This window comes from Sylvia atricapilla, chromosome 9, assembly GCF_009819655.1.
Source record: "Sylvia atricapilla isolate bSylAtr1 chromosome 9, bSylAtr1.pri, whole genome shotgun sequence".
Classification (NCBI taxonomy): domain Eukaryota; kingdom Metazoa; phylum Chordata; class Aves; order Passeriformes; family Sylviidae; genus Sylvia; species Sylvia atricapilla.
Genome location: NC_089148.1, coordinates 25,691,646 through 25,706,979, shown reverse-complemented (window position 1 = coordinate 25,706,979; position 15,334 = coordinate 25,691,646). Strand labels below are relative to the sequence as shown.

Genomic DNA, 15,334 nt, shown 5'->3' with positions numbered 1-15,334 from the left:
CAAAGCTGGCCTGTTTAAATCTCATCTCAGGTGAGCTGCTTGATCTGATTTATGACTTAGGTGCTAAATTTATGGATTTGAGGACTAATCTAGGATGACTTTAGCACATGAACTTGTTTTAGTGATTCTGCAGTAGCTCATGGAGGAAGGTGGAGAGCAATTAGAGGAGTCAGCAGCTCCTGAGGCCACTTGTGTTGGCACTTAGAGAGAAGTTGCAGCCACACTTTTTCACTGCTTTATGATTTCTACTGATACTTCAAAATCCATTTCCATCCTTTGGAAACGTGGCCTACATCCTCACGCCTTTATTTGCCCCTCCTGTATTCCTCAGGCCCTCTAAAACCTCCTGTTCACTGTGCTGAGTGTCAGCCAGCCCATCCCAGGGCTGTTTCTCTCCCTGTTAGGCTGGAGATGTCTGAAGCAGTCTCGGGAACATTATCAGGAATTATATAAATGGCTGTGGTACAGGAACATTAGGTCGGGTAATTAACTGCGGTTCTCCGCTCCCAGGCTGTTCGTGGGCCTTTATTAAACCCAGATTGTGCAAAGAGCCCAGGAGTCCATGAGCTGGCTGCAGCTCTGCTTCCCAGGGAAGGTGTTGGGATGGCAGGGCAGAAACATTCCTTGGGATGGAGCTTGGAGAAATGGTCCTGGGGAGCTGAGGAGCCATTGGACACCCCTGGGAGAGACTTTGGACCTCATTGTCTGTCCTCCAGGGCTGGGATCTCTGCCCTTTTAACCCCATCCACAGGTTTCCTAAACAATTGGATCCATGGGAGTGTAGGAACAGCTGTATTTTCACAGAATCACAGAATGTTCAGGTTGGAAAAGGCCTTTATGATGACCAAGTCCAACCACCACCATGGTCACCACTAAACCACGTCCCCAGGTGCCACTTCCATGTTTTTTTTTAACATTTCCAGGTGTGGTGATTCCACCACTGCCCTGGGCAGCCTGTTTCAATGCTTTACAACTCTTCCCACTGAATTTTTTCCCCTGATAGCCAATCTAAGCCTCCCCTGGTGCAACTTGAGGCCATTCCCTCTCATCCTGTCCCTTGTTCCCCGAGAGAAGCACAGTTTCACACCTGCAGGTTAGAACTTAATTGAAAAAATACACGTGGAAAAAAAAAAAAAAAAAAGAAAATACCTGTGGGCAGGTCCCAGGTGCCAAATGTTTGTCCCAAATGTCTCCTGGGACCAGGTGAGGACAAGGACACCTTGTTCAAAGTGCTGTGCAAACACGGGGTAAGTTGTGTGCTAAACAGATTAAAAACAAAGGCAAGAGATAGTGCTCTCCACAAACCATAATGAAGGGAGGAGTTGGGCAAGCCAAGATTACAGGCAATAATTAGGGAAGTGGCTTACTTAGGCAGGTTGGGTGGCTGAGCTGGTTTGGAACGTGCTGGAGGGTTTTTTTTCACACTTTTAGAAAAAGTTTCTTGCTGGAGTTAATTGCAGATGGACTTGAGAGTGCTGGAGCACAAGCAGCACAGGAGCAGTTTTGGGATTTCTCATCCCTGGAAGTGTCCAAGGCCAGGTTGGACAGGGCTTGGAGGAACCTGGGATGGTGGAAGGTGTCCCTGCCCGTGGCAGGGGTTGGAACTAAGTGAACTCCAAGTTCTCTTCCAATCCAAATTATTCCAGTGATTCCAAGTTCACTGACTGATTCTGGCTTTGGCTCTGAGAGTTCAGGAGGCAGACACAGTCAGAATTTCTCATTCCTTGGCCACTCTGCTGGGACAGCCAGCAGCTGATGATGGCTCTGGGCACTAATGGCCACCTGGAGATGAAAGCCTGAGGATTCCATTCTCCATCCTCAATCCATCTCCTCCCTGCCTTTAAAGCATTTAATGGAATGGTGAATACAATGAACTAGGAATGGGACTCTTCCTGAGGGATGCCCAGTGAAATAGCCCCTGAGAGAAGGCAGAGCTCAGGAATGGATTAGGAGAGATTCACCTTCATCATTTTGATTTAATTTGGTTTTTCAATCATGAGCCCTATTTCAGATTGGAGGTAATCTTCAGTAGTTCCAGCCATGGGAACACTGAGTGAGGATAAAGTCTCCTTTCGCAGATATGATCCTGATTCCTCATCTCTGCAGTTGATGCTTACAAAATCATGGATAACACACTATCAGTTCCTCATTCCTCGTCTCTGCAGCTGGTGCTTACAAAATCATGGATAACACACTGTCTGCTCTGTCTGTGAGTCACTAAAAATGGCTTGGAGACAGGATTACAGAATTCTGAAATGGTTTGGGTTGGAAGAACCCTTAAATTTCATCTCATCTCATCCCACCCCCTGCCACGGGCAAGGACACTTCCACTATCCCAGGCTGCTCCAAGCCCTGTCCAGCCTGGCCTGGGACACTTCCAGGGATCCAGGGGCAGCCACAGCTTCTCTGGGTAACAGGATTTTCACTTCTGTGTGATTCCTTTCATATATTCCTGTATTTGGTGGATTGTGGCATGAGCAGAGGCAGGTCAGCATCAAAATGAACAACTGGAGCGCTGAGATGTTTTTCATGTTTGTTGATTAGGGAAAGGAAATGAAAAAAAGAGCAGTAGTGGTTTTTCTGAGCAAAATGAAGCCAAACAGGAGATGTTGAAACAACAAATGTCCAACTTCCTGGTGTCTGTTCCAAAGATGAGCAGGACCTTCTCCACAATGACATTCCCTGCTCCAGACTCCTTCATCCCCTTCCTTTAGATTTTAATGTTTATTGGCTAGGAAAAGGAAAAACAAAGAAGAGCAGCAGTGTTTTTTCTGAGCAAAATTAAGCCAAACATGCGATGTTGAAACAGCAAATACCCACCTCCTTGGTGTCTGTTCCAAAGACAAGCAGGACCTTCCCCACAGTGACATTCCCCGCTCCAGACTCCTTCATCCCCCTCTTTCCCTCTCCCACCCCCAGATTATTTCCTGACGCTGGACGAGCCCATGAACAACATCACCACCACGCTGGGGCAGACGGCGGAGCTGCACTGCAAGGTGTCTGGGAACCCTCCTCCCACGGTGAGGTGGCTGAAGAACGACGCTCCCGTGGTGCAGGAGCCGCGCAGGATCTCCTTCCGAGCCACCCCCTACGGCTCCCGCCTGCGCATCCGCAACCTGGACACCACCGACACCGGCTACTTCCAGTGCGTGGCCACCAACGGCAGGAGGACCGTGTCCACCACCGGCGTGCTCTTCGTCAAGTTTGGTGAGTTCTCTGTCCTCCTCTGCTCTTCCAGCTCTCACTGAGGAGGAGGTGTTAGTCCAGGGAGGAAGGGTGGTGTGCCGGTGTAGCGGCGTCGTGGAAGTGCTCAGGTTGGAAGAGGCAAATTTGTTAGATTTGTTAGAGGGATGTTAAACTCGGGTTATGCAGCAAGCCCAGGAATCCATGGGTTGGCTGAAAACGGGCTTCCCAGAGACAGTGTTGGGATGGCAGGGCAGAAACATTCCTTGGGATGGAGAAACGGTCCTGGGGAGCTGAGGAGCCATTGGACACGGCTGGGAGAGACTTTGGACCTCATTATCTGTCTTACAGAGCTGGGATCTCTGCCCTTCTAGCCCCATGCACAGATTTCCCAACTGGATCCATGGGAGTGTAGGAACAGCTGTATTTTCATAGAATCGTGGAATTGTTCAGGTTGGAAAAGCCATATTTGTTAAACTTGTTAAACCCAGAGTGTGCAGAGAGCCCAGGAGTCCATGAGCTGGCTGAAAATGGGCTTTCCATGGAGGGTGTTAAGAGGGCAGGGTAGAAGTATTCCTTGAGATGGAGCTTAGAGAAACGGTCCTGGGGAGCCATTTGGACACCCCTGGGAGAGACTTTGGACCTCATTGTCTGTCCTCCAGGGCTGGGATTTCTGCCCTTTTAACCCCATCCAGAGATTTCCCAAACAGATCCATGGGAGTGTAGGAAAAGATGCATTTTCATAGAATCACGGAATGTTCAGGTTGGAAAAGGCCTCCAAGATCATCAAACCCAATCAGCACCCAGCACTACCATGTTCTCAACTAAACCACGTCCCCAGGTGCCACTTCCACATGCTTTTTGAACATTTCCAGGGGTGGTCACTCCACCACTGCCTTGGGCAGACTGTTCCAACAGTTTTGGAGGAGAAACTTTCCTAATATCCAATCTAAACTTCCGCTAGAACAGCTTGGGGCCGTTCCCTCTCCCCCTGTCCCTGTTCCCTGGGAGCAGATCCCAAATCCCCCCGGCTGTCCCCTCCTGTGAGGGAGTTGTGCAGAGACACAAGATTCCCCCTGAGCCTCCTTTTCCCCAGGCTGAGCCCCCATTAATGTGGTACCTGGGTAGACTCAGACCAGAGGAGAAAAACTCCTTTATTCTTAGCGACCTCTGTGTCTGGTGAGTGAGAAATTTCAGCTGGCACTGCAGGCTGAGGGCCTGAGATGAGACACATTTATACCTATCAGGGAAAATGAGCACTCATTCTTCCAAGTTTATATTGAGATAACTGCCTTCAAAGCTGAGCTTACCACTCAGGAGATTCCAAACAAGAAACAGGTTTTGTGTGTCTTCTCCTCCTCCACTGTCAGGGGGAAATAACTCACTGAGATGAAGATATTTGCACACAGCCCTGGTTAATCCTCTTTGGAGCTGGACAAATAACACAAGGAATGATGGATGCGATGAGTTTCATCGTCTTTTTTTTTTCCATAAATCTCCTACATTTTGAGATTTCTGATAAGAAATTAATCATGAGATGTTCTCCTAAGGCGGTGTCAAGAGGAGGGTGAGTTGCTCACCTGTTTATTGTCCTCCTGTCGTGTTCTGCAGCCAACACAGGCTTGTCTTTGGTGCTGAGGGGCTGCCACTCCTCTGTTCAACTCCATAAACCACATCCAGCACCACAGACCGGTGCTTTTATCTTTTAAAAGGTTTTCAAAAGCTTCCTGCTTGCTACCTCGCCGTAACTCATCCTGCTGTTTTTCTTCTGTCATTTTTCCAGGTCCCCCGCCAACAGCAAGCCCAGGATCCTCGTAAGTCCTTTCATGTCTCTTCTGTGGGTTCATTAATCTCTTGCATTTCAGCAGTCAGAAGTTCATTTGTCATTCACTGTGACAGTAGCACTTTTACATTCTGCTTTTTAAGTCAGATGGGATGGTAATTTATGATGACTGAGTTATCTGTCTCGCACTTATAATTTCATGTTATCGTGTCAACTCCTATTTCTTACCCCAGACTTCTTAATTTCCAATATTATTACCTTTAGATCCTCTGGTGCCTTGGGTCTGTGAAGTGATTTCAGTGCACCTACAGGTCCTTCATCCATGTCACAGCCCAATCTGGAAAATATTTATCACTACAAGCAGATTTTACTACCCCAGGGCCTTCTTGCTGATTTTAAGGGCCGTAAACTGTGTCTGTCTCTCTGAACCTGCATTAATAAACTGGCTGAAACCCGAGGTTTTAAAGATTGAGTGGGTGGGTGGGAGCAGAGGCTGTGTCCTGGAGCTCAGGTTTGGCTCCTGCTGCAGAGTCTGAGCATTTCCCACCTGGTATTTTGGCTTATAGTGGAGCTTCTGTCTTGGGCAGTTTTTGAGAATATTCACTTTTATGCCTCATTTTGAAGTCTCTGGTCAAACCTGCTCAGTGCCTTATTGTTCCCAAGTGTGATCTCCAGCTGTCCTGAGGTTTGAAATCAGATTTGTGGTGCTGTGTCCAGCTCATTCACTTCTCACATTGTGGAAATAGATTGAAAATCCAACTCTCCTGGTGAAGAGAGAGAAACACAGAACCAACTAAATGGGAAAATTATTTTATTAATGCGATTAATCCAATTAAAGGGGATGTAAACCCCGGGGAATGTGAATTTTCCTGGCTCCTTATGGAAGATCTCCCATGAATTATTGCAGGGGATATAAAAGAGGAGAAGCATCTGACCACAAAAGGATGTTGTAGGATGCCCTCTAATGGAACAGTCTAAAATGTGGTTTTATCTTCCCTTGTGAAGGTGCCCGGTGTGGAATCCTGGAGTTTGTGTTGGAAGGGGAGCTCTTTGCTGGGGTTTCAGCTCTGTTTGGTGACTGTGGGGCTCTGGGGAAGGAGGTTTCCTGGTGCTGTGGGATCTGGGGGCTGTTGGGCTCTCAAATAATAAAGACTTAATGAATGAGGTGAGAAAATGGGGATTTTGTGCTGCTCCCACTTAGTTTGGGGTTTCTGAAATTTGTGGGGTTAAACGACACGTCCTTGGTGTCAGAACCCGCGTGAGAGCACAGAAAGCAGAGGGCTGGAATTTCACTGTCTAGGCCACTCAGGATTTTAAAAAATGTATTTTTAAAACAAAATACATTTGGGAACCCTTTTTACGCTTTTTTTTTTTTTTCTGGCAGGGGTTTGGTGTTTTTTTGCTCCCCTTCCAAAAGAAAAAAGACCACTATTTAATCAGCTAAAATACTCACAAAGTATGTGAAAAGGTGAAAAGAAAGGGAGATGTCTTCTTTAATAGTTGATTTTGTAGTTGTGCCTTATAATTTTGTAACCAAAAAAGAAAGTTAATCACACTTCAGTTGCATGTTGTGAAATGCAGGAGGGAAATTACCTCAAATTCTGCCTCTTTGTGTTTGCTGTTCTTCAATGCAAAGAACATCCTGGGGATTGGATTGTGTGACTCACTCACACACTTTTTACCTGTACAAGCTGAAAAATTCATTTGTAGCAATTAAATTAATTTCTCAGCTTTCTTTTCTGTGAAAACCAAACCCATCTCTGCCAGTCTTCAAGCTCCAGGGTGAGAGATGAAGGACCTGGTTGACCTCCCTCATCATCCTCCCTCTGGAGAAACATTTTCCTTGGGAATAGTCTGGAAGCCAGGTCATAAAATTCAGGACAAAACTGATGGCAAATCCCTGGACCTGCTTTTCCCATGTCTTTATCAGTGAGTGGAAAGTTCTGTTCATTTACAGATTTCATTGGAGGATCGTGTTTTTAAGGATATCCACACACTCAGCGCTTCCCCTTCCAGAATTTCTGGGTGCAGAGCTCTGCCCCGATGGGATGGCAGAAAAACAGATGGGCCAGGTGTGAAATGCTGATTCCTCTAAAAGGAGACAGGCAGGGATAGGTAACACAGTCATTCATGGGTGTTATTTTTGCTGCTTTCCCTGAGCTGTCTCAGAGCCAAAAGTCTGATTCAGAAATCAATCCGAAGCAAAGGCAGCAGTGCTGTCCCTATGGACACCAGGAGCCCAAAGGTCCTGAACATCCATCCTTGAACTCTGCCCTCTTGGACAAGCTGTGAAACCCTTGGACCCACCTTCCATCATCCTGCTCTGCTGCTCTGAGAGAGAAGCTTGGGAGAGGCTTCTTTTGTTAAAAAAAAAAAAAAAAACAAACAAAAAACAACCCAAAAAACAAAACCACCCAACAAGCCCAACTTGTGCCAGCTCAGGGGATGTGAGGAGGGCTTGAATGCCCAAACCCTTCATCCTTCCTGCCTGCTGGACAAGCTCTCAAACCCCTGGAATCACCTTCCATGATCCTGCTCTGCTGCTCTGACTCAGCTGGGAGAAGCTTCTTTTGTTAAAAACACCAAAAAAACCCAACAAAACAACAAGCCCTACTCGTGCTTTATAAATAAATTATTTTTTCTCTTTGGGTGCTGCTCCAGGCCCAGCTCCAGGCTGCTCAGGGGATGTGAGGAGGGCGTGAATGCCCAAATCCTTCATCCTTCCTGCCTGTTGCACAAGCTGTCAAACCCCTGGAACCACCTTCCATGACCCTGCTCTGAATTAGCTGGGAGAAGCTTCTTTTGTTAAAAAAAAAAAAACCAAACAAACAACAAAACAAAACCCAACAAGCCCTACTTGTGCTTTATAAATAAATCAGTCTTTTATAAATAAATCATTATTTTATCTTTGAGTGCTGCTCCAGGCCCAGCTCCAGGCTGCTCAGGGGATGTGGGGAGGCTGTGAATGCCCATGTCCCACACCTGGATGTGTCCCCGGGAAGCAGCTCCAGGATCTCCAGCTGCTGGAAGAGTTTCCAACACGTGGATGGTGTCAAGGGCACCCTTGGGAAGGCTGACCTGAAACAGAGACTGCACAGAGCTGGAGAATAAAGTAGATATTCATTAAAAGGCCTTTAGGATACACCTTGGGTAGGACAAGAGCCTGGGCAGGGCTACACCCAAGGTGGGCACAAAATGGGCACAAAATGGAACAAAATGGGCACAAAATGGACATTAAATGGTCACAAAATACCTGACTGGTCACAAGGTCTCACACTTTTCTAGGTTTTGGTCCATTTGCACCTTGGGGTTGAATTGTCCCATTCCAGCTTCAGATTATGGAGTCCCATCCTTGTCCCTCCCTCCAGCCCACCCTTGTTTGTGCTTTGGGGCTGAAAGTTGTCCTTGGTGTGCAGCAGGAGAAGGATTTGTTTTGTGTCCCTGCTGTGTGCAGAGCTGAGTGACACTGACTGTGAGCTCAGAGCTCACCCCTGGGCACCACAGAACATGAAAATGTGAAAGATAAAACTGAAGGCATCATCTGCACAGCAGCTGGGAGGGCCAGAGAGGTCAGGGAGCTCTGACCACCCTCAGCTAGAGAGTCTCCTTTTTTAATCCATGAATTCCTCAATTCACACCCAAATTGGGGTGAGGAAATAATTCTGTGGAGGTCGAAGGCAGCATTGGGGTGGTTCACTCAGCTATTTGTGCACACAAACATGTCACAGAATCCCAGAAGAGATTTTTGGTTGGAAGGGACCTCAAAGATCATCTCATTCCAACCCCCTGCCTTGGACACCTCCCACTAAAGCAGGAATTTGCACTGTAGCCATTGCTTCTCAAAATTTCCCCAAACCCCAGATTTGGAACATTATTTTTGAAGTTCCTGTGCTCCACATCCCTTTGAAACTCCCTTTTTATCCATCATCCATGGCCAGGTTGGTCCCTTAAGTACGTAGGAATGTGTCTTCTCCTCAGGTGTGGCTACAGAGATCAGAGCCAGAACAGAACGAGCTCAGAGCACAGCAGAATCCTGGAGATGAGAGAGTTGGATGTATCAACAGAGATTCTTTGGCCTGAGAAATGCTTCTGTGCCCAACCTTTTGTGCTTTTTGTCTCATTCCTCATTGTTCCCGTTGCCTGGAGCCTTGGCTTTGTGCTTATCCCAAACTTCACCCACTGTAGGAGAAATCCTGGGCACGAATCACTGAAATTAGAGGTGCTGGAGCAAGAACTTCCACAAGAGCTGTAGTGGGAAAGAAAAGGAAAATGAGCTCAAAAAACCCTGCTGGAGTGGAATCCACTGGGAAGAGTGCAGGAAAATTCTCTGTGTTTATTATTTATTGTGTTGTGAGCGTGTTCTGAAGGGGTTTAACCTGGGTGTGTATGGCAGGGATAAATTCCCAAGTGGAATATGCACATCCTGGTGCCAATATTCCTCTGGAACAGTCCTTTTGTTCCTCATGGAGCTTCTTCTATATATAAATACCCTAAATATGGCATTGTTTTGTTCTTTATTTAACCACTGGGAACGAGGAGGGGGGGAAAAGAGACGAGAGGGCTGTAATTTTAAGGAGCATCTGATTCATAAAATGAAATAGGGTTTGTGATTCCCAGAAATAGCTTGCAAGGCCTGTGAAACCGCAACCCCCCCTGGATTTTTCCATCTTTTTCATTGTTTTAGATTTTTTTTTCTATTTTTTTTTCTTTTTTTTTTTTTTTTTTTTACTTTCAGCTAAACACATCTGGGTTTTTTAGTCAAACAGATCTTTTGTACAGTGGCTTTGTGTGCCAGCACGGTTCCTGCAACAAGAAAATGTGTAAGCACTGGCCAGCATCCAGGTGAGGCTTGGCCAACTGTGATTGTGGATTTCAAAGAGGAGCACAGAGACTTTCCTCTTTTGGCCACAGGAGGTAAAATTTAGAGAAGAAAAAAAAAATAAAAAGCCAATCAAGAGGCCAGAAGCATCCTGAGAGTGCTCTGGCTGCCAGGTTTGACTCCTGGAATCTTGGAATTCCAGCCTGCCCCACGTTTTGTGGCTGGCACAGAAACTCCCTCCTGCTGTTCAACGATGGAAATTCTGAATGAGGACTGGACACAATTCCCAGGTGTTTTGGTGTGGGATCTTTTACAGTCCCACTGTGTGCTGGTGCTACAACTCATTCCTACATCCTGTGGGAGCTGAGACACAAACCTGAAGTGGGATATTCCATGCAAAGGCCAATATAAATATATTTTTTAGGGGGGCAAAAAAAGAAAAAAAAAAAGCCCCACGTGGCGTGAGGTTGGAGCCTGAGTGGCTGCTGCTGACACAAACCATGGTACATCCTGCTGCATGACTTCATCCCGGGGAAAATCATCCCCCCTGGGTTTGCCAGGGGCTCTCAGGCAGGTTATCTGCAGGGAATGTTCCCAGGGACAGCTGGCCTTGTCCTCTCCACGGGCTCTTTGATCTGCTGCACACTTATCTCTGGTGCCACTGGCTCACCTTTCCCCTGCATTGTTCTGCTCTGGCAGGACTGGGGACAGTGAAGTGTCTGCTGAGGGTGCACAGGGTTTGGGGAGTCACGAATGGATTTTCCTGAGCGAGCAAAGAAGAACTGGAAACCTCTGGGAAAATGTGAGACAGAATTTAGGGAGCCAGAGTTGGGTTTTTTCTGAGGTGAACTGGCTGCAGAGCCTATTCCAGGGTGTTTTATCGACCTCAGGGTACTTAGGTAGCTAAATATACACCTTATCTGGGAATCCCAGGCTCCTTTGCCTCTTTACCTCCCCTTATCTCCCAGACATGAGGGAGGCTGAGCCAAAGTAAGATTCAAGGTGTGGCTGAGGGGCCTGAGCTGGAGCTGGTGCAGCTGAAGGCCACAGGTCTGGGGGGATCAGCCTAAATGATTGCAGGAGTGGCCTGAGACAGAAAAGAGGATGGAATCACAGGATGGAGTGGGGTGGAAAGGACCTTACATCCCATCCCACCCCTGCCACGGCAGGGACACTTCCACCATCCCAGGCTGCTCCAAACCCTGTCCAGCCTGGCCTTGGCCTCTTCCAGAGATCCAGGAGCTGCCACAGTTTCTCTGGGAATTCTATTCCAGGTCCTTCTCACCCTCCCAGCCAGCAATTCCTTCCCAGTTTCCAGCTGTCCCTGTGTGCTGTGGCCCTGCATCCCCACTGGTTTCCTGTGAGCAGCACTGCCAACAGCCACGTCCTTTGCCATCAGGTGGCTCAAACTGTATTTTGTTACGCTGTGACAAGCCTACAGAAAAGAAATCGGGCTGGAGCTTGGTGAAAGGTTGACCTTAGAAAGTGCTTTTGACTTTTGAAAGGGTCTCTGATAACTGCTCCTGCAGATTTCGGCTGGAGTGGTCCCTTATCTGCGGGCAGTGCAAACAGAACCCCTCCTGCCCACACGTGGCTCGGGGAGAAGACCCAGCCCAGCCTGGAGACAGGGCTGGATTATCTGAGAACAAATTAATTACAGAGGTGTCAATATTGTTTCAGGCAGGGAGGGAGAAGGGAGTGAAGCGCAGTAGAACTTGGGCACGGGGAGCATAAAGGAAAGACAATTGAGCTGTTGAGGAGCTGGTTTGGTTTTCCTCCTGTGCAACTCCATAGCAGCTACAGAGAGATGGGAATAAAGGTTTGGGGTGGAAGTGGCCCTTGAGGAACGCTCCAGTCAGGATTTGAGGAGTTTGGGGCCTGATGTTTCCATCAGACTTTCCCAGCTGCACAGCCAGTGTTCCCTGGCCTGGCAGGAGTGTGGGATTTGTGGCCAGCTCCTGGAGGCTGTGGGAGTTGAGAGTGAGGATAACACTGAAAGAGGCATTTATGCTGTCATTCTATCTTTATTGCCTTTATTTATGTATCAATGACTTTATTTATAGTCATATATATATATATATATATATATATATATCAAGACCTTATTGCCTTTTTTAACTCTGGATCCAGGAAATTCTCAAATCCCTCACAAGGTCCTGCTTATTCATTGGACTCCATGATTTTTCCCAATCTTTTATAAATCTATGATTCCAAGGGGATTGATAAGTAAAGTACAGATATAGGATAAATTTTCCTTTCTCTAATTGAATATCTCAGTTATCAATCTTTCCACAGCACTAAAGAAATCCTGTGATGACATAATTTGACCCTGAGTTACAGTCTCTTTGCCTCTTTTCCTGATTTATTTAAAAAGGAGCAAAGTGAGGAGAATTTTTAAGTTTTTGAACAACAGAAAGGCAAAAAAAAAAAATCAGGAAAGGCCAGAAAGTTGCATTATTTCTGCTGATCGCTTCCTCCAGACGTTTGTGTTCATGGAGATATTCTTCGACTGCTGTAAAAAATAATAAATATCATTAAGCCCAGTTGGCAGCCTGGGTCTGACTAATAATAAACCCAGTCTCCTGAGTTCAACCAAACAATCAAACCTGCCAAATATTGTTCCCATGGATGCCTTAATGTCACCCAGAGGCTTTTTCCCCACTGCTCTCCCTGCAGAAATTATCTGGGCTGGAGTTCATCCCCCCAGGACAGGGGACCTGTGTTCCTCAGCTCGACATTAAATCTGCTCCGAAACAAAACTCTTGGATTTATTAAACTTTCAGAGCTTCCAACCTTTGCTGTTGAAATGAAGCTGAGGCCATCAGGCATTTGTCTCAGAAAATCAAACTTGCACAGCCCCTAACCCAGCGGAGAGGAGGGAGATGCTGGCTGTGCTTCAGAGCAGAGGCATAATCTGCTTTTCCCATATTTCATGTGGTCATTCCAGGTAACAGCTCCTTTGAAGCCAACCCCAAAATCCCTGCTGGAGCTGCTAAAAGCTTGCAGCAGCACTTTGGGCCAAACCACTGGGATTTTTTTGTGAAGCATTCCAGCGTTCAGGAGGCCGTGGTTGCTCTTTAAGACAGTTCTAATTAAAAATAAAAATTCTTATTTAGCTCTAATCAGAAGGACATTTTAAGTGGCTGTTGTGTGCTCAAAGGGGACAAATAAAAAATGACGTTTTAGAGAGTATCTGATTCATGTGAGATCAAACCTGATTTTTTTTTTTTTTTAATGCTTGAGACAACACAGGAAAATGACTGATCTGTTTTATTTGTGTGTAAATCCAACCCAGTGCCCTCTTCTGCGGTCTTTCAGTGCAGAGTTGCTAAAACAGAGGTGGGAAATGTTGTTTTGGGGAACAAAGATTGTATTTTACAATGGGAAGTACACCTCAGTCTCAGGCTCTGGGAGCTTTCTATTCCGTTTTGAGGGTCTGCTGGTCTACCTTCAGCAGTTAAAAAAGAAAATACAACAAAAAGTTAAACTATTTGATACTGAGGTCCTTGATTTCCCTCCCCACCAGCCTGTGGTGGGTTCAGAGTCATTCCAAGGATTCAGTGCTGCAGGAGAACACATCACTTGAGCTTCTCTCATAACTACAATAACACATAATACATAATTTGAGTTTCTCTGGTCCCCACTGCCTCTATTGCCCAATGTTTTACTCCTGGGGAAGGCTGGAAAGGGCTGTAGGTGGAGGAGGGACAAGGGAAATAATTCAATGTGGTGGCTCGTGGTGTAAAATTGTCTCTGGCTGTCGTGAGTTCAGTGAAACTGAGTCACAAAACTGACAGATGAAATTGTCACCTACTAATGACTTTCTGAAAGAGAAAATGGAGCATCCCTCACGTGGAACAAGTGGGTTCCAAAGTCCTTGTTTTCCTTCAAACCCTGCAGCAGTTGAATGCTGCTCTAGGACTTTTTTGGGCTTTGGGACAGGCTGGGTGGAATAAAGAACTTCTCCCCCATTTCAGAACCCAATTACAACATCTGAGGTCATCTCCGAGGCGCACGAGGCTCTGCTGTGCCACAAGGCCTTTAATGATGAGGGAAATCCTGTTTAAAGGTCTGTCATGTTCCTGTGGTCGCAGTAAAATCTCTCACACAAAGCCAGCAGGGAAATCTCAGCGGGCAGATCTCCATCTCTGCCTCATTTTGTTCTTTTCCTTCAGTGCCCAGCTGTCTCTGATATTCCTCCGACAAATCCTCTTCTGCTCTTTTTGGTTTGTGTTGATGGGGAATTGAGGAAAGAGGGAGCACTGAGGGATGTGCTGGAGCTTCAGCAGATCCAGAGCTCAGCTCTGGGCACAGCTTCAAGCAAGTTTTTTTGCTTTATCTGCCAGCCTTGTTCCCAGTGGGCTGGAAAATGAATGAAGATGAAACATTTCCAGCATTGCAGCAGTGAAAGCTCCGGTTGCTTGTGGTAGGAATTATTATTCAGGAGAAGAAAAAGTTGGAATAATAATAATAATAATAATAATAATAATAATAATAATAATTACAGCCTGCAAGCACAGGGCAGTGGCAGGGGGAGAGGCAGAGTCTGTGGCTCTGTGGGATGGATTTGTTTCCTGTCCTTTCTTTCAGCCACATGAATAGTCACCTCTGCCTGCAAAGGTGTAAATCCTTTCTTTCCGTGGGCACTTTGGGATTCTCCTCCCCCCTCAGACAGACTCGGTGGTGCTGAGCCTTTGCTTTTTGCCTGGTGAGACACCCCAGGCTAGGATCCAGAGCTGGCTGCTGGACCTTGGCGTGTCCCTGGGGATCTCTGTCCCAGCTGGGAGCTTCCCTCCCTCCCAGAGCCATGCAATGGTTTGGCTTGGCTTGGGAGGGACCCTAAAGCTCATCCCATGGGCACAGACACCTTCCACTGTCCCAGGGTGCTCCAGCCTGGCCTTGGGCACTGCCAGGGGTCCAGGGGCAGCCACAGCAAATCTGGGAATTCCAGCCCAGCCCTTCCCCACCCTCCCAGGGAAGAATTCCTTCCCAATATCCCATCAAAACCTATTCTTTTCTCAATTTGAACTCATCCCAAGCTCGATTTGAGATTTCACTCCAGGCTTGTGCAGCCTCCAGGAGAACCAGTGTTGGGGCAAGTGTTTATCCAGCCTAGTGAAACCATTAAAAGTGGGAATAATTCTGTAGTGACCCAAGGGGCTTCCATGACTTCAGCAGGGTGTAAAACCTTGGGAATGAGTTTTCCTACCAGGACAACATCACTGCTCAGCCTGTGTGCAGTTACCACTCGCTCCCAGCCTGTGTAGCTCCATCCCAAAGTGCAAGGGAGAAGATTATAAGGTGTTACATTATTTATCCTGATAATTAAAACCATTCCTGACGTTCCAGCTCTGGCTGTTCAAAGCAATAACCCCGGGCCACCTCAAATACTGTAAAAAGGAGTTAATCATCCATTTCTGAGTGTGTCAAGTTTATTGATCTTGTTAACAGGAAAACATGCCTGGTTACCTGGGTGAGGAAGGAAAGCACTTATCATCTGAGCTGGGATTTGGATGCTGTTATTGGTGCCTGAGCCAGCCAGGATCAGT

The 15,334-nt window shown here is 46.8% G+C and overlaps 1 protein-coding gene across 1 annotated transcript in view; it reads left to right on the top strand.

The window, feature by feature from the left end:
- ROR1 (receptor tyrosine kinase like orphan receptor 1) overlaps positions 1 to 15,334 on the top strand; it is a 150,148-nt gene that overhangs the window by 109,600 nt on the left and 25,214 nt on the right. Inside the window, 2 exon segments of the mRNA XM_066325353.1 lie at positions 2,920 to 3,207; positions 4,967 to 4,997. Of these exon segments, the coding sequence (XP_066181450.1) occupies positions 2,920 to 3,207; positions 4,967 to 4,997 (319 nt within the window).